This window comes from Gracilinanus agilis, chromosome 4 (genome assembly GCF_016433145.1).
Source record: "Gracilinanus agilis isolate LMUSP501 chromosome 4, AgileGrace, whole genome shotgun sequence".
Lineage (NCBI taxonomy): Eukaryota > Metazoa > Chordata > Mammalia > Didelphimorphia > Didelphidae > Gracilinanus > Gracilinanus agilis.
In genome coordinates this window covers 257,608,406-257,632,890 of record NC_058133.1, presented here as the reverse complement: position 1 = coordinate 257,632,890, position 24,485 = coordinate 257,608,406, and the positions used below count along the sequence as shown (strand labels likewise).

General features: G+C 49.9%; 5 protein-coding genes across 7 annotated transcripts in view; 4 read left to right on the top strand and 1 right to left on the bottom strand.

Annotated features, from left to right (window-relative positions):
• Window positions 1-2,559, top strand: part of NOTCH4 (notch receptor 4) — a 37,117-nt gene extending 34,558 nt beyond the window's left edge. The window contains exons 29-30 of the mRNA XM_044673936.1: window positions 910-1,007; window positions 1,270-2,559. Coding sequence (XP_044529871.1) covers window positions 910-1,007; window positions 1,270-1,905 — 734 coding nt within the window. The 3' untranslated portion in view covers window positions 1,906-2,559. The remainder of the gene's footprint in view (window positions 1-909; window positions 1,008-1,269) is intronic.
• A 2,295-nt stretch (window positions 2,560-4,854) lies between these two features.
• On the top strand, window positions 4,855-7,035 carry GPSM3 (G protein signaling modulator 3). The gene is made up of 4 exons (XM_044673935.1): window positions 4,855-4,988; window positions 5,174-5,270; window positions 5,537-5,736; window positions 6,056-7,035. The coding sequence occupies exons 1-4, from the start codon at window positions 4,941-4,943 to the stop codon at window positions 6,191-6,193; spliced, it is 483 nt and encodes a 160-aa protein (XP_044529870.1). The 5' UTR covers window positions 4,855-4,940; the 3' UTR covers window positions 6,194-7,035.
• An 865-nt stretch (window positions 7,036-7,900) lies between these two features.
• Window positions 7,901-13,404, top strand: PBX2 (PBX homeobox 2). Its single transcript, XM_044676966.1, has 9 exons — window positions 7,901-8,121; window positions 9,123-9,196; window positions 9,546-9,793; window positions 9,894-10,084; window positions 10,441-10,576; window positions 10,727-10,880; window positions 11,280-11,368; window positions 11,571-11,657; window positions 11,789-13,404. The coding sequence occupies exons 1-9, from the start codon at window positions 7,901-7,903 to the stop codon at window positions 11,879-11,881; spliced, it is 1,293 nt and encodes a 430-aa protein (XP_044532901.1). The 3' UTR covers window positions 11,882-13,404.
• Window positions 13,405-14,149: 745 nt separating this feature from the next.
• On the top strand, window positions 14,150-17,213 carry AGER (advanced glycosylation end-product specific receptor). 3 transcript variants are annotated; one of them, XM_044672015.1, is made up of 11 exons: window positions 14,150-14,201; window positions 14,456-14,556; window positions 14,667-14,859; window positions 14,994-15,058; window positions 15,172-15,259; window positions 15,429-15,617; window positions 15,771-15,901; window positions 16,130-16,271; window positions 16,595-16,621; window positions 16,718-16,847; window positions 16,926-17,213. In XM_044672015.1, exons 1-11 carry the CDS (start codon window positions 14,150-14,152, stop codon window positions 17,020-17,022), a joined length of 1,215 nt encoding a protein of 404 aa, XP_044527950.1. In that variant the 3' UTR covers window positions 17,023-17,213. The 3 variants fall into 3 exon arrangements, with proteins under 3 accessions (XP_044527950.1, XP_044527951.1, XP_044527952.1); XM_044672016.1 differs by lacking the exon at window positions 16,595-16,621; XM_044672017.1 differs by lacking the exons at window positions 16,718-16,847; window positions 16,926-17,213 and having other exon boundaries at window positions 14,994-15,093; window positions 15,159-15,259; window positions 16,130-16,677.
• Window positions 17,214-17,335: 122 nt separating this feature from the next.
• RNF5 (ring finger protein 5) lies at window positions 17,336-21,510 on the bottom strand. Its single transcript, XM_044671633.1, has 6 exons — window positions 21,324-21,510; window positions 18,605-18,623; window positions 18,375-18,487; window positions 18,207-18,261; window positions 18,003-18,120; window positions 17,336-17,896 (listed from the first exon to the last, which is right to left on the bottom strand). Exons 1-6 carry the CDS (start codon window positions 21,461-21,463, stop codon window positions 17,799-17,801), a joined length of 543 nt encoding a protein of 180 aa, XP_044527568.1. The 5' UTR covers window positions 21,464-21,510; the 3' UTR covers window positions 17,336-17,798.
• Window positions 21,511-24,485: the final 2,975 nt, after the last annotated feature.

Here is a 24,485-nt window from a genome sequence, read left to right as displayed (position 1 = left end):
GAAGCTGATCAAAGTAGGAGGGAAAGGGACTGGTATTTAGGAGAAAAGGCTGCAGAACAATGTGTCAAATGTTTTAGAGGTCAAGAATGAGAACTGAGGGGAAACACCAATGATTTAGCAGTTAAAGAGATAAGTAACCCAGGAGGGCACAGTTTCAGTTGAGTGGTGAGGGTGGCAGTCAAGACGGAGGGAGTTGGGGTAGCTGGGTAGCTCAGTGGATTGAGAGTCAGGCCTAGAGACAGGAGGTCCTAGGTTCAAATCGGGCCTCAAACACCCTGTGTGACCCTGTGCGACCCTGTGCAAGTCTCTTGACCCCCCATTGCCCACCCTTACCACTCTTCCACCCAGGAGCTTATACACAGAAGTTAAGGGTTAAAAAAAAAAAAAAAAAAGACCGAGGGAGTTGAGTTGTGGGAGGTGAGAAGTGTAGATAACTTTAAAAGAGATAAGGGATAATTAAGATAGCTTGGGATTGTGGCAGGATCTCCAGAAGGATTGCTTAAGGGCTGGACTAGAGGGAATCCCGTAGGTTATGCCTCCCCCTAAACACATAAAATCTGCCAGCCACAGACCAGTGGAGCAGGGAAAGCAGTGGGAACCGACTGAGGGGGGTGGGAGGGGAAGGAGGGGGCCACCCCCTAGGCCCCAGAACAATGCCTCATTGTCCTTTCGGATGACGTCACCAGGGCAAAGCTTCCTGCCCGCGGCTGCCATCTCCATGGTAACGCTTCCCGCCATTGACCTGCAGAGGGGTCCACATGCCAACCAGAGTAGTCCCCCTTCCTCCACTCCCAATGAGAAAGTTTCTCCCGTGAGAAATTTATCCCAGACGTCTACCCCCAGGGGATCCTGGCTACTATTCCCCCAACCCTGGAATGACCCCTCTTTTGTCTATCTCTGCCTCTCCAGGAAAGACAGCCCTACACTGGGCCGCCGCCGTGAACAATGCTCGCGCCGCCAGTGCCCTGCTCCAGGCCGGAGCAGACAAGGACGCCCAGGACAGCAGGGTCAGTTGGGGTGAAGTCTTTAAGGGAGGAGCCGAATCCAATGGGCGGCTGGTTGGGAAGGGAGGAAGGAAGAGGAGGAAAGAAGTTGAGGGAGGGAGAAGAGGAGGAAGAGGAAGAAGTAAAATTGGAAGAGGGAGAAGGAGAGAGAAGAGGACGAGCCTTGGGGAATTCGGCCGAGCCAACACGAGACGTGGGGTAGGGGAATCGACCTCCTGGGGAGTGGCCTTTCTCTGACCCCACCTGCCTACTTCCCCTCCCCTAGGAGCAAACGCCGCTCTTCCTGACTGCCCGGGAAGGGGCGGTGGAAGTGGCCCGCTTGCTGCTGGAAGCGGGGGCGGCCCGAGGACTGCGGGACCAGGCGGGGATCGGACCCCAAGACATAGCTCGTCAGCGCGGACACTGGGACCTGCTGACGCTCCTAGAAGGGGAAGGGCTTCCGGACACCCGGCCCTCTTTGCGTCACAAAGCCTCTCCGGGCTCGGGGGGTGGAGCCAAAACCAGCAGAGGCGCCTTCCCGCGCACTAAGACCTTACCTAAAGGCGGGGCTTTTCCTCGCGGCCGGACGACGTCAGGAGGAAGCACGCACGGGGGTGGGGCTTACCCCGGCCGAACAATGTCAATGGATATGGCCCCACATGGGGGTGCGGCCTTCCCTCGTAGCCCGAACCTCTCAGGAGGCGGAGCCCCGCCCCTTCGCATTCTGAGGTCCCCTGCAAGCATGCGCGGAGCACGACCCGACCCTGGGTTACTATTGGAGCGAACCCGGGGACACAGAAGCGGAGCTACTACTGGCGGCTGGCCTTCTGATTGGGTGGCTCTGGGAGCCTGTGGCCCTACCCCCCGGACTCCGGTCCCGCCCCTTTGCCTTACTCCCTGCCCTGAGGAACCTACCCCGTAAGCTGCCTGTTTATCCAGTTCCTCGGAATGATGCCCCTACACCGAGAAAGTACTGAGGATAAGGTTGGGATGGCCAAAAGGGAAGGCCATTCCCACAAATTAAGGCTCCTCGCAATATGGGGACCCTCAAATCAGGGTACCCTAAAACTGGGGAGACAACTGCTCAAGCAGCAGAGCCTGGGAATCCCCCAGATTCTAGGATGAAGAGACTCAAGTGCAGGAAGATTCTCCCCCATAACGGAAATAAGAATTGAATGAGTCAAAGCTTTCCCTAACAGAATCGAGGACCTCAGCTGTCACTGCCCTGTACCGGGATGAAAACAGCATCAGCCTACAGAGATGGAGATGGGGATATTACCTCCACCCTCCAAGAAAGATTATGACTGATCAGAAGGAACATAAACGTGAAAGAGCAAGCAAATCAAAATGCAGAGATGCTGGGAGAGCCCAAAAACTGAAATGAAGGTTGCCTCAAGGGAAGGGGAGAAAAGAATATGAATGTTCCCCCAGGGGATCTGCTTAATGACTCCTAGTGTTTCTCTTCCCCATCTAGAAGAGATCACTTAAGGATGAGGCACCCAACTCCTCCAACTCTTTTCCCATTATCCCTGATGTACTGGATTCTATTATCTAATAAAGTTGACTTTCTCTTGTTTGTTTCTTCTTGGGATTGAAGTATTGTGGAGAAGGCAATAGAATAGTTGCAAAGCACTGTAGTGGATACTAGCTAGGCTTCTGGGACTCCTTTCCCACTCCCACCCCCATCAAAAAAAATACTTGTCCAAGAATGAATGGTTCAAGTGCAAATGTAAAAGCAAGGGATCACTGGGGAATTTAAATCATCTACAACCACAGCACTCTTCCCAAACCATCTACTTGACTCAGTGGAGGAATTCAAGTGCTACCTTACTCTCTGCTGACATCTCCTAATACAAGAGCACAATAGCCTCTTAAATAACCACAAGGGCAAATTTAAAGGGCAGAATTTGGGCACCTTGGATAAGGAGAAGGAAGGGTACTAGACATTTTAAAGGATATTTACTAGTCTTCAGGACTATAGCCATCTTGTCCAGGAACTAGAAACCACCTAATACTTTTAGGAAACTAGCAGGCTAAACATTAGGAAAAAACTCACTTGTGTATATTTAGGGGCACAAGTCCTTGAGGCCGTATTCTCCATTACCCTCCCTCAAAGCACATGCTGTTCACCATCTAATGATGACTTCCACAATCCAAGACAGACATGAAAGGATTCTCTCTCTACCCAAAAGCAATCCATATCCTTTTTGTTGCCAGTTTCTTGTCCCTGACTCCTGAGAAGTTGCCTCTGTTCCAAGACCTTAATCTATCTTTTGGCTTTCCAACTCTATGAGAGCAAGGATCATCCTATCTTACATTATGTCTCTTAGCACAAGGTTGGGGACATATGTTCATAGGATGATAGAGCCATAGAGAATCTTAAAGAATATCACAGTATAATATATAATATAGTATCACAGGATAATAGATCTAGAACTAAAGCCATCTAGCCCAATCCCAAAGACCATAGAAAGGGAAGGAAGGACACACAGGCCAGAAGCAATATTTGAACACTAATCCTCTGATTTCAAAGCCCATGTCTTTCCCCCACCCTTATATGTAATAAACCTAGATGGGTCTATGATCTCATTGGTGTGGAAATCCTTTCAGTGATACAGATCACTACCCATTCAGGGCTTCCTATTCTCAGCCAATTTTGTCCATGTCCTCTATAGTTAATAATGGGAGAGTTGGTTGAACAAGTTTATCTCTGTTGTTATATCTTTCAAGAAATATTGTATAATTTTGACATATGCATGGGAAAGACATTGTTGAGGGAAAGTCTTCAAGAGCTGTTGTTTTGTAATACCAAAGCACCATCTATATTTGTATAAGTTGTCATGGTTTGTTTTTTTAAACCCTTACCTTCCATCTTAAAATCAATACTGTATATTGGTTTCAAAGCAGAATAGTGTTAAAGAGTAGGCAATGGGAGTTAAGTGATTTGTACAGGGTCAGAGCTAGGAAGTATCTGAGGTTACATTTGAACCCAGGAGTGCCAGTCTCTAAATCTGACTCTCAATCCACTGAGCCACCTCACTGCCCCCTAAAAATTGCAGACACTTATGGTTTAATCAACTGATGCAGAAGCTTCTCAGATTGGAATTCTTCATTCAGGTTGAGAGGTAATCAGGAGAGAACAGGAGGTTCTGAGCCAGAAGAATTAAATTCCACTGACATTAGCTGTATGACTGTCACTTAGTCTCTGTGAACCTCAGTTTCCCCATCTGCAAAATGAGAACATAATATTAGCAACTCCCAACATCAATTTTTTTTGTTTTTGTTTTTTCATGAAGAGAGTGACAAATGTGAGATTATCACCATTAATCTCTTCCCACTTCTGAGCAGAAATGAGCCTCCCTTAGCCCAAGTGGATATATTGGGGGGCTTAGAGAAAGAATCTTTTATCTGGTCAGGGCTATTCCCCAGGGGAGAGGAAGGACTTGGGGGGAGGTGGGGCTCAGTCTGAGGAGTAAAACCACTTCCTGTGTAGCTAGTTCCTGTGTTGACAGAGTCAGCTAGGAAGGATAAAGAACCTGTTATGGAGGGGGTGGGAGGAGGTAAAGAGATAGGGGGATCAATGTTGAAGACTGATAGAGTCCCTCCAATAGCTATTTCTCCTGGTCAACATACACTTCCCCAACCCCACAAGGAGAAAAGTAGTTTTACTGTATCCCTCATACTCCCTTGAGGATAAGAGACTGAAGGCAGTGGAGGGTGGGAAAGGGGAACAGGAGGAAGTTGGTGGGGGGGGACGTCACTAAGAAGGATGGGCGGGGCTCAGGATGGGGGAGGCTAGCCCAGAACCCAGCTTCCTTCTTAGAACCCAGCCATCTGGCCCCCAGCTCTCCCCCCCCCCCCAATTCTATCTCCTGCTACCTTTAAAGACTCAGGTGTCCAGGCCTACAACCACTACTACTGCCTCCAACCCTCTTCCCACCTCCCCTACTAAAGGGGATGGAGACAGAGAGACTCCAGGAAGAAAAGGAAGATGAGATTGAGCAGGTAAGTAGGGGAAAGTTTGGGGAGAGGCAAAAAAGGAAGAAAACAGGTACAAGAAAACAAATCAGGACATTTAGAGACAGTCAGCGATATACAAAGAGACAGAGAGGGTTGGGGGTACCAAGCCAGGCACTCTGTCTTGCCCTGTTATTTTCCTATCTGTGATCTGACTTATCTATCATTCTCAGTGTCCTCCCCAAGGTGATCAAGGCTGGCCCCCTCTGAATACTATCAGGCCTTGGAGATCTGCACCCCCAACCCCTCCCCATTCCAAGGACAACACAGGTAACCCCAACTATTATTCCTCCGTGCCACTTTATCATGACTTCAACTTTATTTCTGGCCTTAGCACCAATTTCAAACTCAGTCCTAACCCCAGCCTCATTTCTTATTGGCATTCATCCCCATTATCCAATTCCCCAGCTGTGGCAAGTATGTATTACTGCCCCCCAGCATTCAATATTCCCCATTATATTTCTTACCCCATGCTAATGCCCCTAAATCCACAACCTCCCCATCTCTGACCATCACTCCTATCCATACTTCCCTAGCCCTCGGACCTCGTTCGGCCTCCATGCTCTCCCTGCAGACAGAACTCTTCCTGGACTTAGTAGCAGAAACTCAATCCAAAAGGCTAGAAGGGCAGAGAGCCACCTTCCACACTCCCCCTGGCTCCCTAGCTGCAGCCTCAGCCAGCGTCCAGGTTACAGAGGACAGAGACCAGCTTTACAGCACCATCCTCAGTCACCAGGTGAGATCAGAGACTCCCTGCCTCCCTTTAGGTGGCCAGAATCATCCTGCCTGCCCCATGGCCCTCTGGTTGCCTTTCACACAGCATCTACTCTTCTCCTAGACCCAGGAATCCGCACCACCCCCAGTCCTTCTACCCCTGCCAGTCCTTATCTCAGCCTTTGCTCCCTTCAGGAAGAAAATCAGATGTCCAGGTCCAACCAGTTCCTGAATGCTCCCCCACCCAATTCCCCCACCCCAGGACACCATTCCTTCAGGGTCTCAGGCATCCAATTCCACCCTCCAATGCTCACTTTACCTCTGCCCCTCCTTCTCCCCAGTGCCAGCGAATTGAAGCTCAGCGGTCAGATCCCCCCCTTCCACCAGGAGGGCAAGAACTCCTGGAGTTGCTGTTGAGGGTGCAGGGAGGAGGCCGAATGGAGGAGCAAAGGTCCAGACCTCCTGCACATACCTGCTAAGATCTCCCATCTCCTCCTGTTTGGGGGGGTGGGGTAGGGGGAAGAAGGGGCTGAGAACACAGCAGAATTCTCAGCACAAGTCTGTCTCAGGGGACACTAGGGACTACAGGAGGTAGTGAACCGCTTCAGAATCAACTTCCCAACTCCATTCTCTGTGGGTGTAGTGATGCTGAGACACCCCCCCCCCCGGACTTTCCCCACTGAGGCCAGGACACCTGGAATTCCTCCAGAAGAGTCAAGCTTGGGGATAAGAAAGACAAGAGCACTGAGGGGGAGAGGGAGGGAAAGGGGAATCCTGGTCATTTAAATCCTCTCTGGAGGACACCTGCCCCCTTTGTCCCACTTGGATCTGAAGTGCTGAGGTCAGAATGGAATTCAGTCTTAAGGAAGGACTGAAAGACTATCCAGTCAACAAGATGTGTATTGCCAGAAAATGTTAGTATCCCAAAGGTTTCTCTGCCCTCCAAAGAAACTCCCTGGGGAAGTGCAAATAGGATGGCATCTCTCCACTTGACCCCAAGGTAACCATCACTGCCCCTTGAGCAGGACAAATCTTTGGCCCTCCCACCCTGCCTTCGAGGAGACCTAGGAAGGGGAGGGTTGCCTGGATCAACAACTGAGACCTCTTTCCCGGCTTCCCTTCAGTGATTGGAAAGGCTTGCGGGTATCTGGGGGAAGAAATTAAGAATCTTCTGCCCCCTCACCCTGCTCTAGAGAGGACTGGATAAAGGGGGGGAGGCCCAAAGACTGAGGGATCAGAGACATCCCACCCTTTCTCCTTCACCCCACCTCCCTGGACGCTCAATGTTTCAGTTTCGTGAATAAATTGAATTTCCTTCTCATTTGAAGCCTGGTGACTAAGTAAGAGGTGGGGTGGGTTCAGGGGGGAAAGGAGCAAAGGGGAGAGGCCTGAGGCTAGGACTGGGGAGCTCTCTCCTTTGTCTGGCGGCTGGCCAGCGCACCTCCCAGGCTGGTTAATTACTGGCTCATTAAGCATCGGCTGGAGACCTCCCTAATTACATGCCCACCCCCTCCCCTCCCCGCCAGGCTCCCACTTTCCCGGGCTTAATTAAGTAGAACAGGGAGGGGAGTCTTTAGGACAAGAAATATGAACAGAGCTGTCCAAGAACCCAGGCTCCTGGCCCTTGGCTCCTTCCCTTCCTTCTCAGGATTCAAGTGCTTCCCTCCCACCCCTCTTCCTCCAGCTCCGGGCTTCCTCCCGACGGAGCGCCCAAATAAGTATCAGGCCCTCAGTTCTCTCCTTCCCAAAGATCCTTCTCCCCACATCTTCTCCTCTTTTTCCCCTCCTCCTCTTTGGTCTCCGTTCTTCGGTCTATCTCTCCGCCCACAGCTCCTCCCTGTTCCTCCTCTCCTCTCTCCTCCTCTTCCTCCTAGTCTCCCCTCCCCCAGCCTCCCCCCTCCTCCCTCCCTCTCTCTCACACACACCCCCGCCTGGGCCTCCTCTCTCTCCGGCTCCATTTTCTCCGCCGCCGGGGGCCGGGGTCTCCTCTGGGGGGGCCCAGCCCATATCCCAGAGCTCCCCCCAGGGCAGGGGCCCCCCAGGGAGCCAGGAGAGGGGGAGACAGGCGGGGGGTGGTGGCAGTAGGAGCATCGGCCCAAGCAATTTTTCAAGAAAAGGGGGAACCCGGGAGAGAGGAGGGGCTGATCAGGGAGGGGGCTCCGGGGGGAGGGGGGCCCCCCCCAGCCATGGACGAAAGGCTACTAGGGCCGCCCCCTCCAGGCGGGGGCCGTGGAGGCCTGGGGCTAGTAGGTGGGGAGCCAGGGGGGCCTGGGGAACCTCCCGGTGGTGGAGAACCCGGAGGGGGTGCTGGGGGGGTCCCAGGAGGACGGGGAAAGCAGGACATCGGGGACATCCTGCAGCAGATCATGACCATCACCGACCAAAGCCTGGATGAGGCCCAGGCCAAGTGAGTCCTCCCTTAAACCCTTCTCCAAATCTAAAACCTCTTCACACAGATGGGCTTTGGGGACCCTCCCCCATATCCCTGACCCCCTGGGGTCCTCTCACTGTCTTTTTGACCCTCCTAAGTCCTCCAATTACTCTACCTCTTCCCCACCCCTAACTCTAAAGACCCTGTAGTTAGCTGGACCCCCTTAGACTTGTCCTCCACAACCTCTTTAGATGCCTGCGAACTCCCTAAGTGCTCAGTCCCTCTCCTGACCTCTCAGTAACCCCTAAACCCCTTGAAATAACTAATCCTCCAAGATCGTCTTTTGGCATCCAGTCTGGGATTTTCTCATCACAGCTTCTAGTACCACCACCCCCACCCCCCAACAACACTCCCCAAATCACTTGGTCTCAACCTCCTGGCCACCCCACCCCACCATTTTATTTAGACTTTGGGATCTCCACACTTTCCCACTTGAGCTCCTGCTCTTCTGGTCTGAGATCCCTCAACCTATCCTTGCACTTAACCCTTCCCCTTAGCTTTCCTCAAACTCCCTCCGAGGGACCCCCCAAATTCCTAGCCTCTGTCTCCTGGCCCCTGGCCTCTCTCTTAAAACCATTTACCTCCCCCATTACTCTCGATGACCTTCTCAAAACTCTTCCAGGTCCCTTTCCAAATCATTCTCCCACATTCCCTCAGTCTTCCCATAAATATTCCCCTGGTTCCCCCCACCCACACATACATACACATACCCCCATCCCTGGTTTCCACTTGGTCTGTCCAGTGTTCCCCAGAATCCAGGCCTGGCCCCCCTGGTCCATAGGACCTAACATCTCATTTCCCTGACCCCTAGCCCAACTTCTTTCTACCTTTCTCACTTCTCCCAGGAGTTCTTTCTCTGTTTGTGTCCCTCATCTTATTCAACGTCTTCCCCAATCCCCCACACACCTCTTGCAATAACTTTCCTATCTTTTTTTTCTCCTTCCCTCTTTCTTCCTCTCCTCCCCCTCCTCCCTCAGGAAACATGCTCTGAATTGCCACCGAATGAAGCCTGCTCTTTTCAGTGTCCTATGTGAGATCAAAGAGAAGACTGGTATGTATGCTCCCCTCCACACCCCTTTCCTGGGAATGGAACCCAGCTCACAATAAAGGCAAGGGGCGCAGGGGGATGAATGGGTCTCTGAGGGGTAGAAAGAGAACTGGAGACTCTTTGCAGAGTTCCCCAAGGGAAAGAGGAGGACTTTGCTGGGTAGTTAGGTACCATAGCCCTAGAACTAGAAAGGACCTCAGAGGCTATCTAGTCCAACCCCCTCCCTCTACAGATGAGGTAAATGAGGCCCTGGAAGGCTAAATGAAATTGCCCCAAGTTATAGAGAGAGTAAGTATTGGAGATGGGATTTGAACCCAAGCCCTGAAGCCCAATGCTTCATCCTGCACCCCAGGCCTCAGTATCCGAAGCTCACAGGAAGAGGAGCCTGTGGACCCCCAGCTGATGCGTTTGGACAACATGCTTCTGGCAGAGGGGGTAGCAGGACCAGAGAAGGGAGGAGGGTCTGCAGCCGCAGCTGCAGCAGCAGCAGCCTCTGGGGGTGGAGTGTCTCCTGACAACTCCATTGAGCACTCCGACTATCGAAGTAAACTGGCCCAGATCCGACATATCTACCATTCTGAGCTGGAGAAGTATGAACAGGTACAGGGAAGCCCCTTGGGCCAGGTCAAGGAGAGGGGCATTGGGAGGCTGCGGAAAGGGCTTCCTCGTAACCAGCCTAACCCCCTGATCCCCCTCCCAGGCCTGTAACGAGTTCACTACCCATGTGATGAACCTGCTTCGAGAGCAGAGCCGTACACGGCCTGTGGCTCCCAAGGAGATGGAGCGAATGGTTGGCATTATCCACCGAAAATTCAGTGCCATTCAGATGCAGCTCAAACAGAGTACATGTGAAGCCGTCATGATTCTTCGGTCACGGTTCCTGGATGCCAGGTGGGGATTTTGAAATCTAGGATCCCAGCCCTTGCCTTTTGCTAGCCCTCTTCCTCTTACTGACCACCACCCACCATATGCCTGCCCCACCACCGCCAGTACATATCTTAAGGACTTAAGCTTTTTTTTTTTTTTTAAACTCTTACCTTCCATCTTAGAATCAATACTGTGTATTGGCAGAAGAGTGGTAAGGGTAGGCAATGGAGGTTAAGTGACTTGCCCAGGGTCACATAGCTAGGAAGTGTCTGGAGCCAGATTTGAACCCAGGACCTCCCATCTCTGGCCCTGGCTCTCAATCCACTGAGATACCCAGCTGCCCCCAAGCCTTTTCACAAACCCACTTTCTGGCCCCGCAGAAGAAAACGCCGCAACTTCAGCAAACAGGCCACTGAGGTCTTAAATGAGTATTTCTACTCCCACCTGAGTAACCCTTATCCCAGTGAAGAGGCCAAGGAAGAGCTCGCCAAGAAGTGTGGGATCACTGTCTCCCAGGTAATGGTGTCAGATGCCAGGGTTATAAAAGGAGAGGAGTTGGCTACAGAAGAATAAGCTAAGGGGAAGGGAGGAAAAGAAGGGGAACCAAGTCAGGAGGTTTCCAAAACCACCATTCTCCCTCATAGTTCTCTCCTCTGCACTACAAAGGTCTCTAACTGGTTTGGCAACAAGCGGATCAGATATAAGAAGAATATTGGGAAGTTCCAGGAAGAAGCAAATATCTACGCAGTGAAAACTGCTGTGTCTGTCACTCAGGGCGGGCATAGCCGTGCCAGTTCCCCTACACCTCCCTCATCTGCAGGTTGGATCACCCCCCCTCCCCATTCCTGTTGGTTTGCACTCCCTGAATTTGCTTCCTTTTTCCTATCTAATCCAAATCTCAGCGAAAAGGGGTCCTATCAGGGTGAGGGAGACCAAAATGAGACAAGGGTTGGAACATATCCGAACACAGAGGTCATCTTATAGAACTCCCTTGGCTTCTCTTCTAACAGAGAAGTTCCATAGGAAGAATCCATTTAGAGGGAATGAGAAGGCAAAATCCTCCCTTTCTGGACTAACAATAGTTTTCACCCATCACTTGCATTCAGAAGTAAATTTCATTAGGGAAGCAGTCCTGTGGGGCTTTGGGGATCCTAGGTAGGAGTGCTAAAATCCAGATAAGAGAGTTTCCCACCTTCTTTATTCTTCTGCCTTCCCTTAGGCTCTGGTGGCTCCTTCAACCTCTCAGGATCTGGAGACATGTTCCTCGGGATGCCTGGGCTCAATGGTGACTCCTACCCTAGCTCCCAGGTCAGTTGCACAAGGCATGAATCTCCTCCTTGATGCCTTCCGAACCCCAACCCCCCTGGAATATTTTCACTAGCATTTCATCTTATAAATCTTTGGTGTAAATACCACTTCTCATGCCCTGGACTCCCTTTTCCCATGGGACTTAGGTGTCTTTTCTTTTGCAGCTCCCTCTTCCCCTCACCCCTCCTTTTGCCTCTCTCAGGTGGAATCGCTCCGGCACTCAATGGGCCCTGGGGGCTACGGGGATAGCCTTGGGGGAGGCCAGATGTACAGCCCCCGGGAAATGAGGGTGAGTCTGTATATAGAATCACCCCTAATCTCTCCAGGATTGGAGAGACATCCCCTACACCCTCCTTCTACACCCTTTCTCAAAACATGAGAATCTCCTCCCTTACCACCCTCTATGTCCTCCTTTCCTAGGCTAATGGTGGCTGGCAAGAGGCAGTGACCCCATCTTCAGTGACATCCCCAACAGAGGGACCTGGGAGTGTCCACTCTGACACGTCCAACTGATCCAGTCTCTGTCTCAGGGGTGGGGGTATATGGGGTGACTCTTGGAGAAGCCCCAGACATCTAGTAGACACACCCCATTCAGAGAAGAAGCACAAGGCAGAGGGGCAAATGGGGTTTTTCCTCATGAAGAAGGTGTCTCAGAGCTGGGGGTACAAACCACAGAGTTGGAAGGGTCTCCCAAGGGATCCTCCTCTGTTTCCTCCCTCGTCCCTGCCCTCCATCCCATTTCTTTCCTTCTCTTATTTAGTGTCTCTGTCTCTCTGTCTCTCTCTTCTGATGTGACTTATTCCTCTTGTCCTCCCCACTCTACCCCACCCCACTTAACCACTCTAAAATTGGGCAGAGATGCCACCCTGCCTGCCTAGTGACACCAAAAATGGGGACAAAATTTCTGGACAGAGGACACAGGCCATGCCCCCTGTGCACCCCGCCGCCCCCTGCCCCTAAGACAGCTCTTATTACCTCATATGCAGCTCATCTTAAACCAATAGAATCGCTCGGTGGACAAGAGTGTCTGACTCAGATATCTACCTCGGAGGGAGTTTCTGCTACTTTAGAGAAATGTTGACTGGGCTTTGGATTTTTTCTTAAAAAAAAAAAAAAAAAAGAAAAGAAAAAGAAAACCTGGGATTCATCTGTTTTATTTTGTTTTTAATTTTTAACTTACTTTTTTGTGGGGGGGAGGTTAAGGATATTGATTCTTTTGGTTTCTTCCTTTCCCATATTAGAGTTAATAGCCAGAAGTGTCCTGTTAGAGGAGGGATGGGCAAACAGACTAAGAGGACCCAGACAACCCCACTCCCCAAACAGGTCCACCAGGGAGTCTGATCAATGGGGTCTATTGAAAGTGGAGAATAAAACTCTACCTTCAGACCTTGCTGAGTTACTGGGGCTTTTTATTTGCATGTGCAAATTAGACTCCTTCATTCTCCCAGATGCTTGGTAAAGGGAATAAATTACCTTCCCACTCAGGACATTAATTGGGGAATGGGTTAGCAGAGCTAAGGATTTAGTGGCTTTGAAGAAGAAAAAAGTAAAATCACCTGCTCCCTCTCCCAGGGACTAACACATCTTAATGTTTTTGCATTTTTCTTTATTTTATTATTATCTTAGCTTGGGGAAGGTGGGGGGGATTTGAGGGGGGCTCGTTGCCAAATATATTAAAATAGGAGGGTATGCTTGTTGTCTCTCCCTCAGTTTCCCCAGAGATGAGGTTTCTGTTCTCACCCCGAAATCAGGGGTTCAGGGGAGGAGGGAGGGCAACAGGGGCCATGTGTGGGGGGAAGGAATATTAGAAATGTCCCATATGTCCACTCCTCTCCCCTCCTGGCTAAACCCCTCAAACATCCTCAGGATTTGGTGTGTGTGTTGGGGTGAGAGGACTCCTCCCACTGTAGGTTGTTCTGGGGTGGGGTCAGGGAGCAAAGGGGATTGTTGGGGGGCAGTTATCTCCTCACTTGTAAACTTGTAGTTTCACAAATCAAATGGCAGTTTTAAATAAAGAAATTTCTTTTTTCCCTGGGTTTGGTGGAGAATTTTTTTCATACATGTGAGAACTTGAATTTCCCTAAGTTTTCTCATCCTTCCCCACACATAAAAAAAGTCTGCAATCTGGTGTCACCATGGTTTATCAGAATCTGGACTGGAAGTCTGGGAGGCCTGAGTTTGACACTAGTTAGGTGGCCTTGGGCCAAGCCATTCTACCTTCTGATCCTCAAGTTCTTCATCTGAAAAATGGGGACATAAGTACTACCTACCTCACAGGGTTATTTTGAATTAAAAAACCATTAATGACTAAAAAATGTTATCCAACTTTCCTTGCTTGATTCCTCTCCTAGTTTCTCCCAATTCAATGCCCTTTCTCCCAGAGAGAATATAACCTGTTCTTAATCCTGTTATTGCGTGGCCTCTCCTCTGTTAGGACTGGCTCTGGTATGCCCACTAGTCTAGAGTACCTTGGCTTGGGGATGAGGGGAGGTGTTTGGGAGTGTCAAGATTTAGAGTATGCTTCTCCCTACTCCCACTCCCACATAGGTGTGGCCTTGCTAAGAGTCTGCAGTGCCTGGGTGGGGGGACACAACAGTTTCTTCTGGTACGTCAAGGACCCTTGTCCAGAGTTCAGCTGGATTCCTGGCATTCCCCAAGGACCAGACAGAGGAGACTGGGAGAAAAAGGGGAGGGGAGAGAAAGGGTGCTGCCTTTACCTGGGTTAGTGGCAAGACACTAACTAAGAGGGTCAAACAGCCAGGAGGCTGAGGAGAAGACAGGATGGCATCTCTGACATCTGCAGGAGCCTGGGTGTTGATCTTTAGCCTGGGGGGTGAGGAACTCCCCCCACCTCCTTGAATACTGCCCCTTTTCTCTGAACATACCCCTTGCTACTCTGTCCAGCCACTACTAACTCCTCCACTATTCCTGTTCCTTTTTAAAACCTCCCCTACCTCCCAGACCAGTCCCTCACATCCTCCTTTCCTAATGGTTTCCTTGGCTGATCCTATTTGGAGGTAGTGGCCTCCAACCTTAACTCTGGCTTTCTCCACCTTCCAACACATCATGCTTTCTTCTTGAGTGTAGTGGTTGGCAGTCAGAACATCTCAGCCAGGATTGGGGAGCCCTTGGTGCTAAACTGTAAGGGGGCTCCTAGGAAACCACCCCAGCAACTTGAATGGAAACTGGTGAGTAGGGATCCTCCCTTAAGCCTTCTTGCTTTCTAGTACACTTCACTTTCTCCCCTGTTGCTCAATTACCTGTCATCCTTCTCTGAAGTCTCCTAACCTCTCCCCAGAACACAGGCCGAACTGAAGCTTGGAAAGTTCTCTCTCCTGAAGGGGACTCTTGGGAGAGTGTGGCCCGAGTCCTTCCCAATGGCTCCCTTCTCCTGCCAGCTGTTGGGATCCAGGATGAAGGGACATTCAGGTGCAGGGCAACCAACCGCCATGGGAAAGAGATCAAGTCCAACTACCGACTCCGTGTCTACCGTAAGGGCAAAAAGATCTCTTGGATATTCTCCAGCCTCCTCAAACCTAGGGCCTCCTCCCCCATGCCTACAGTGTCTTCTACCTAACTAGGGAGAAACATCCCCCGAAGACTTCAATCTCATTTTCCCCTCCAGAAATTCCAGAGAAGCCAGAAATAATAGACCCTGCCTCTGAGCTCATTGCTGGGATCCCCAACAAGGTAGGAAAATTGATGAGGAAGCCAAGAAGGGGAATATTGTGTGATGGGTAAAGAGAGCACTTAGGATGGGACATCAAAGCTGGAGGGTAATAGAGGTCACTCTGGTGTACCAGGTAGGAACATGCCTGTCAGAAGGGGGATACCCAGCAGGGACTCTTAGCTGGCATCTGGATGGAAAGTCCCTGGTGCCTGATGGGAAAGGTGAGTGTTTCCTTGAGCAAGAAAACCTGCTCTTGTAGCCCAAGGTACAGTATTTTCCTCTCTCCCAGTAATCTCCCCCATCCTGAAAGCCTTCTTCTTTTCCATGGCCTTCTCCCCCCACTATACCTCAACTTTTTGGAACTTGACAATCTCCCTCTTTCCCTACCAGGAGTGTCTGTGAGGGAGGAGACCAGAAGACACCCTGACACAGGACTTTTCACAATACAGTCCGAGTTGACAGTGACCCCAGTCCGAGGAGGCCCTCTGAACCCCACCTTTTCTTGTAGTCTTAGCCTTGGTCCTAGGAGCCCTGGACGACGGGCCCTCCACACAGCTCCTATCCAACCCAGTGTCTGGGGTAAGATTTGAGTGGAAGAGAAATTTCTATGACCATGAGGACAAAGAAAGAAGCTGTACGCTAGTGTATACAGGGTCTTCAGGTGGGGCAGGGGAGGATCTCAAGAAGGAAAGCAATGTGCAGCAAAGGGGATATAATCATTCCCATCTTTAGAACCTGAACCCTTGGAGGAAGTTCGACTAATAGTAGAGCCAGAGGGTGGAGCAGTGGCCCCTGGAGGGGCAGTAACCCTGACCTGTGAGGCCCCTGCCCAGCCCCCACCACAAATCCACTGGCTCAAGGACGTGAGTGACCCAGTTTCTTGGTGGTACCATGGGTTTAATGAAAAGGAGAGCAACCTGAAACAATGGTGAAAGATGAGCTAGAACTGATTTGGGATGGGGAGGCAGGAGTTACAGAAATGCTAGGTGTGGGGAGAGAAAAAATGGAAATGTGAAAGACAAATGGGAGAATATGGAGAGGAGAAACCCAAGTAATCACCCAGTAACTGTCTTTTCCCCATCCTTCCCTAGGGTTCTCCTCTAGCCACTGCCCCCAGATCCGTACTGTTCCTTCCTGAGGTTGGAGCCCAAGACCAGGGAATATACAGTTGTGTTGCCACTGACCAAAGTCATGGGTCAAGAGAAAGTCCTGGTGTTAGTGTCAGCATTATTGGTGAGAGAAAATCTTCCTGTCCAATCTCCCAAAACAGACTGAAGCATGAATCAGAGACCAAGCTTCAGGTCTCAATTCTCTATCCTTTACCAGCTTCCTCTAACCACACTGCCCCCAGGAAGTAACCAGACCCTCTGCCAACAAGTTCCTGCTCCACTGTCAGGAAAGCAAGGGTGTTTGGTTAGGGGGAAGGGGGACAGAAGAGGAGGAATTCTTCACTACAAAACTGAGAAAAACAGGCCTTAAGTTCATTGGGACCTTTTCTCTGCCCTCCTTCACATTCTAGTTCTACTCCCCCTAACTAAGACTCATTTGATTTTCAGAGACTGGAGAAAATGGCCAAGAAGAAGGTAGGGATCATGAACCTGGAGGGGGGGGGGAGGCAAACTGGGAATAATAAAGAAGCTGCATCCTCTCTGTCATTGAGTTTTGTCATCTCTTCACAGGTTCCATGGGGGGCCCAGGACTAGGCTTACTAGCTTTAGTTCTAGGGGTTTTGGGTGGTCTGGTCACAGCTGTCCTGCTGGTGGGAATCCTTTTGTGGAAAAGAAAGCAGCGACTCCACAGAGAAGAAAGGTAAGTGGAAGAAATTGGAGGTTTAAGGCAAGAGGGCAAGAGCTAACATCCAGAGCTTCTTCCATCCTCCTCCTGTAGGAAAGTTCCTGAGAGTCCAGAGGAAGAGGAAGAGCGAGCAGAACTACATCAGTCTGAGGAACAGGAAACGGCTGAGAGCCATGCAGGGGGGCCCTGAGCAACCTTTGACTGCCCATCTGATCCCACCTTCTATCTTCTTCCCATTCCCCTGCCCCAAGGCTATTCCCTCTGATCCCCATCTCCCAATTTCCTCTAATTTTTTAGAGGCTGACTTTTGTCAGCCTTTCTCACATCGTGTCTGTCCCCTGCTTGTGCCCATTCATCTGAACAATGATTATTAAACATCTGATAACCTATCCCTTGTGTGTGTTTCATTCCTTCAAAGGCTTAAAAACCTCAAAAGAAAGGTGTCATGGAAGAAAGTTATTGAGGAGAAAGAAACAATGGAATGTAGGAGAGGCTCTCAAAGACACATTTTGCATTTTTTTTTATTTAATTCCTTACAAATTATGGAGTGAGGGAGAGGATGAGGGTAGGAAGAGAGAACCCATCCTGGGCACAGAGGAGAAAATTAAATTAAATCAAATTGGGGAGAATTAAAGAGCACTTTCTCTTTATCCCAAATAGGGGAACTTGGGAAGAAGTAGAGAGAAAGTAGACAGTCCCCTTAGCCCATCTCCTCATCACCACCACCACCCCCCACCCAAGCTGGGAGTGAAGTTGCATCTGAGTTTAGCAACTAGAGAGGAAAAGGCTCTCCGGCTCTCTCACTCAGCGCCCAGCTGGTTTCCTCTCCCTCACTTTGAGGGATGGGGTGAAGGAGGTTGTGTCTAGCTTCGGCCAGCAGAGAGCAGAAACCTAGAAGAAAAGGTTTTGGGGTCCCCCAATACTGATTCTCCCTCTGGTTGGGGGAGGGCCCTAAGAGGGGGCAGCTCAGACACTGAGCAGCCAAAAAAAGAAGAAGATGGCGAGAAGCAGGAAGAGGGAGTCCTGCCAGCCAGAGCCTGGACGTCCTGGTCCCAGGTCCACACCTATAAGGAAAATCAAGAACTGTAGAAAAAAGTCTCTTGTCCCAAGGAATGGGGCTGGAAGACTCTCATCCTGAGGAGAGGGGACTTCTGGGGAGAACATTCTTACCTGGACCCCGGTAGAAAGGCTCATGGGCACTGAAGACAGTTGTGAAGAAGCCAAAGGGAAAGGCGCCAACACCAAAAGAAAGGTGGAAGCCTCCAGCATCTCCATATGTCTGGAATCCCTGTGAAGATGAAGAAATGGTAGATATGAATGATAAAAGAAGAATCTTTGGGATACAGGGCCACGATGGGAGAAATCAATACTTACCCCTCTGCTTTCAGGGGCAGGCCTCTGGCCCTGTGGACGGGGCGGTGTTTTCAATCTGTTGGAGATGAAATAAAGATTACAAAAGAAAGTGTTAATCTTTTTTTCTCAAGACTTAAGAATCTTCTCCCCTAGAGTTTGACCGTTTCCCTTTTCACCACTCCCTCTTACCTAGGGTCCTGCTGTTTCTGGCTTCCTCTCCCATACAGCGGGACAACCTTCTCTCGGCTTATCCCAGCCTTACATACAGGGCACTCTTGTCTTTCAGGCCGAGTCTCCAGCCACTGAGGAGAGAAGTGGAATATATGGTAAATAGGTAGGGGTTTCCATTCCCCAGGCTTCTCCATTTCTCAGTACCCACCTCCCACTCCCCTTCCCTCTCCAGCCACTCCAGTACTCACCTGGTGGAGGCAAGGCCAGCTTGGTGGGAAGAGAGATCAGAGGTCAGAATAGCTGCAGATAGAAGACACACAGAGGCCCCAGGCCCCATCTGCCTCCCACCCCCATCACCCCACCATTCATTACTCTGCACATTCCTTCACTTCTCAATCTTTTTCAGTGTCTACTCTCACTTCAAAATCATCTTCCTGTCTCCTTTGTCAATCTCAGTCATTCAAATGGCTTAAGCTATCACCTCTAAAGAGCCAACTCCTAAATCCTTATCTCCAGCCCTGACTTTCCTCCTTACCTGTATCTACAACTACATACATTGCTCTGCACCTAACTGTGTGTTGCTCAGTCATATTCAGTTGTGTCCATTTGGGGTTTTTCTTGGCAAAGATCCTAGTGGTTTGCCATTTCCTTCTCCAGTTCATTTTATAGATGAGGAACTGAGAAAAATAGGATTAAATGACTTGTCCAGGTTCACACAGCTAGTCAGTGTCTGAGGCTAGATTTGGAGTCATGAAGACGTCTTCCTGATACTAAAATCAGTGCTTTATCCACTGCTTCACCTAGCTTCCCCCTAGCTATCCCACCAAAAGTTTCCAATTGGAGAATTTATTGAAACCAGTTTATTTATGTAGCATTAAAAGTATTAAATTTGAAGTCAAAGGAGTTAGGTTTGGATCTGTGCTGCCCTATATCCTATGTAACCTTGGGCAAAGGGATCTGACTTAGCTGGATCAGTTTCCTTATCATTAAAATGAGGCTGAGCTAAATGATTTTTAAGGTTCTTTCTAGCTATAAATCTTATGGTCCTATCTTCTCCCAAAAAACCCTTTTAACTTCATTATTTTTGTCAATGGTAACAAACACCATTCATAATCTCCCATATTCAAAACTAGCATTACTTTTTATTCCTTCCTTTTCTTCTCCTTTCATATCCAATCAGCTAACAAGAACTGTTGACTTTTACCTCTACATTTTTTCTTCCATCAGTGCCCTCCTTTTTATTCTCATTATTTCCCCCAATAGAGAATCCCCCCCACACCTCCTCCAATCCATCTTCATACTACTGCCAGTCTAACTTTCTCTATACACAAATCTTGTCAAGTCATTTCAGTGCTCAAAATTCTTTAGTGGCTCCCTAAAATCTCTACCTAGAATTCAAGGATCTCTACAATTAGGAAACAACTCACCTTTCTAATTTAATCTCTCATCATTCCCCTCCATATATTTTACTGTCCAACTAGACTGGACTACCAGCTTCACAATTCCATACATTTACTCAACTTGTCTCCTATGACTGGAATGTCCTCTCCTCTAAATTCAACTACTTGAATTACTACTTACCTTTTAAAACTCCTACCACCATCCCTACTTAGGGGATCCCCCTCAGCAATAACACATTCATATAGCACTTTGTTCTGAACCTCTCATGCATTTTTCATATATTACTTTGTATATCATTTCGTATATTATTTGTATATATGTCATATCCCCTAGAAGCTCTGTGAAGTCAAGGACCTTTGTCTTATCTAAACTTTATCTCCCCAACACCTACTAACATGTTGCTCTGCACATAATAGAATTTAATAATGATTTTATTCAGTTGTTGTCCCCCATTGGGCTATTAGAAATATAGACTGAATGTGCATCCCAGGTATCACCAGCACAAGTATCTTGTTTTTTCCTCATTACCCCCAACTGGAGGTAGAGGTTTGTGCATGTCTGTATCCCATGGCTGCCAATAGCATAGATATGTGATCCCAAGCACTTATCAGCAGTACAAGAATGTGTATGTATATGTCTCCATGGCTGTCATTAAGACAAGTATGTGTGCATATCCCAGGGCACTGGGACAGGTGTGTGTGTGTGTGTGTGTGTGTGTATTCCTACATACTTCCTTAAGTTTTCAGCAGTATAGATAGGAATGGGGTTCAGAATAGAGTATTTAATAAATCACAGACCAGTAAGAGTATGTATTTATGCATATTCACATCCTAGGGCTCAGTAATAAAAGTAGGTCTGTGGGTGTGTCAGTGGGTATCCAAGAAGCTGCCAAAAAGTCTAGATATGTATATGATATTCATATATACATATACATATATGTATAGAGATAGGAACAAGTAAATATCTCAGTGCTCTCACCACTAGTAGAAGGCTATATGAATTGTGACTTCAGATCATCAACAGCACAGGTGTAAGATTTGTAGATAAGTATCCTGAAGCTGCTGCCAGTACAGGTAGGACTGTGGGTAGGAATATCCTGAAGTTCTCAGCATTACTAATATAATGTTAAACTCGTGTATCTGTCTCCTGGAGCTCACGCACCAGTATCAAAAGAGATGGGCATTGTAGATGTGTTGCAATCTTATGTCATCATGTGTCCAGTGCATGTTAGTGTCCTGTCTCCTGGGGCTCTCCCCAGAGTGGTTAATATTGGGAATGGGGATTGGGGGTAGTTTCTGTATCGCAGGACAGGCAGAGGGTCTATATGTGTCCCAGGGTTCTCTCCACTAAAGGGGAGGAAAGTGTATCAGAGTGTGTCCTGGGGGTCTCAACAGTATGATGCGGAAATGGTGTGGGGGAGGGTGTTCCAGGGCTCTCACTAGTGTGTGTGTGTGTGTGTGTGTGTGTGTGTGTGTGTGTGTGTGTGTGTGTGTGTGTGTGTCCCGGGGTTCTCCCCAGTACGATGGGTGGTGTGGGGTAGGTGGGTATGTGTCCCGGGGCTCTCACCAGTACAGGTGGCCGCACATACTGACCACCGCCTCCCGCGCTGTCTCCAGACAGATGTTACACTCGAAGGCCGCACTTGCCCCTCCCCGGTCGCGATTTGGCCCTTCGGAGCCCCCGTCTTCCTTCTTGGCCGCTGCCATGGCCCCTCAACTGTTGCCCCCGCAACCCAGGTCTTCCCCCACTAAACACATACACAAACCCCGATGATCCGAAAAGCCCGCCCCCCTGTTCGTGCCCATTGGTCATGCGTCAAGATCTTCGAGACTTCATTGGCGATCCTGCCTACCAGTCACATCACGTTCGGAAGGAAAGGATTGGACAATCTGGGGAGAGAGAGAGAGAGGCACGTATTGCCCCGCCCCTGAATAGTGATTATTGGTCAAAGCAGTCGCCAGTCAAAAGGCTGCGTCATAGGATTGGCCGTAAAATGTGCCCTGGCAGGTCAGTGAAGGAGGGTCCACTCCAGCAGCACCACTATTTGTCCCCAACTACTAAATGTCGTACTCAATTGGCTCCTACCTACTAAAAACCCAATCAATTCCCGCCCCCTTACTTCCTTCACTTCCTCTTCTGGAGACTACTCGAGATCCTATTGGACGAGGAGCGCGCAAGTTCCGAAGCAGCCGATTGGCTGAAAAATAGTCGCAAGCGTGCATGTGCGGAATAAGGCGGGTCTAAACGGAGGAGGCTGTGCCGCCCTGGACCCGCCCCTTCCTCTCCGCCTTCTCGTTTCTATGGCTACCGGATCGCAATTGGTCCTGGCTTGACCACCACCCCAGCCTTAAGTCCCTTCGCGGCTCGCCTCTCTCACCCAATCCTCGAATTTGATTGGTTAATTCTAGGGCCAGGATTGGGAGCAAAGGGACATAGGCTAGTCACCGGGTTCAAGATGGCTTCAGCCACCCTCGGTGACGTAAGAAACCGAATCTGAATTCGCCCGGCGCCCTTTACAATGATGTCGCCAGGAGAATGGCGATTGGCCCCACCTCCTTGACGTCACAGACCCATCGCGTGGCTTATTACACCCTCCCCTCAGTCCATTCCCACCCCCACGAGCGCACACGCAGTCATCCCCCCTTATTTTGGCCGACCCTCGGAGCCGAACTCGACTCTCCAGGTTCCTTTCTTCGATGACGCACCGAGCAGAAACGAGTTTAGCTCTAGTTCAGCCCGCGTGGTGCGGTGGAGAAAAGAGTGCTGGATTTGGAGTGAGGGAACCTGGGTTCAAATCCTGGCTCTGCCTCTGACTTGTCTGGGTGACCCCAGAAGTCACTGGACTTCTCCGAGCTCCCAGTATCTACGTCATCTGTGGAAAGAGGAGCTGGACGGTCTTGTCATGCTTTGGATGATCGATAAGGTCCCTTCCAGTTCTGATACTCTTTATGTTCCTACCATGACCCGCAGAGCTAAAATTAGACCCGCCCCTTCCTCCCTGTGACACACCAAGCAGAACTGGGGTCTTCTTCCTGATCCCCTTCTCTAATCTACCCACTGCAGCTCAGCGTGGCCATCCAGGTGCCTGCTGCAGTCAGCCAGGCTTAGGCAGTGAGTCTCCCTCCTCTGTGGCCCAAACACACCAACCTGGTAATAGCCCACCCTTTTCCCTTTCTCTCACCCATTCCATGTCTAGTCTCCTCAAGCCCTGGCTTAGAGGCCTGACCAGTTAGAGATTGGGGTTGACTCAGGGCCCACAGGCTGGGGGGGGGGGGAGGGGAGGAGGGGAAGAGGTTTGGAGATGGAGAGGGGGAGATAGAGAGAAGCTTGTGGTCTCCATCTAGTTGTTGCCTCCCTGAGCCTCAGTTTCCCTAGGTCTTTGTAAAATGGGGGTAGATGGTCTCCAAGGCTGCTTCCAGCTCCGACATTCCATGTTCTATGGTTCTATGGGAGGGAGGAGACAGACAAGAGGGGCCCCTCAGAGAGAAACCAAGACATCTGGGGGAAAGAATCCCAACATCTAGGGGGAATTGGAAAGTAAAGGGAAAACAGAAGACTGACCCCAAATTGATGGAGTCCGTTAGTTGAAGGTAGGGCCCTTATCAGAAAGGGGGAAAATAGGCTTAGGCAAGACAGCAAAGAGAGGAGAGAAAGTGGTGATAGTAATGTTTTTGGAAAGAGAGAGATTCGAGAATTGGGTGAAAGGGATGAGGCTGAGTGAGTAGAAGAGGGCCAAGTGGAGTGAAAGAAGTTGTGGGAAGCTAGGGCCAGGGATTCCTTTGGACTGTCAGAAAACAAGTGTTAGAAACTGGGAATGACAATCCTAAGGGGTTAGTATGGTCTTGCTCCCTATTCCATCCCAAGCTATAGGATCTGCCAATATCCTTAGGAAAGAGAAATAGCAGTGACCTGATGGAATTGGTGGGGAAGGCCTACACAATTCATCTTTGGGGTGAAGGTTGAGGGGGCGGCTCCTAGCTTGGCTGAAGGAGAGAGAGACCCTATAGGAAAGGCACTGAAGGGATTAGGAGGGAAAGGAATAGGGGAATTGTCCAATTAAGAAAAGGAGGCAGTCAGCCAGAAAGATAGAAGGATCAGAGTGAGGAAATGATGAAGGAAGGGGAAAAACAGGGCTAGAATTCTAAGAAGCCATAGTGGAAGAAAATGGGAGGGAAGGGACAAGAAGGACAGTCACCAGGGAGGGATGGAAACATTAGGAGAGACAAAAAGAGAAAGTAAGGTTGGAAGAGGCTGAGATGGAGTGAAAGGGAGGTAGCTGATGAATAGGATGAAGATGAGAGGAATGGAAAAACAGGGAAAGAGGAAAAGGGGGAAGGATGGAACCTAAGGGGCAGAGAAAAGAGAGAAATGGAAGGAGAGAGGGATATAAAAGCAGGAAAAGCTCAGAAAGACTGGAGCCAGGGCCAGAGAAAAAGGGTTATGAAAGAGAGACCACTAGAAGGAGTAAAGCAAAGCCTTCAGCAGGAGGAGCTAACAGAAAAAAAGATGAGGCAGGGAGGGCCAAAAGCTGGAGGGAGGGAATGCTTGGGTCCTTGCCCAGGCTATTGGCAAGACAGCCCGCCTGTCACCGCCCCCCACTTCCTGGCCGGCCCCGGAAGCAAGCAGGCGTTGGTGGGGAGGGGGGGGCAGCAGCAGCAGCATCGGCAGCCCCAGCCCTCCGAGAGAGACAGCAGTAAGGGAGGGAGGGAGAGAGCGGGGGAACACCCC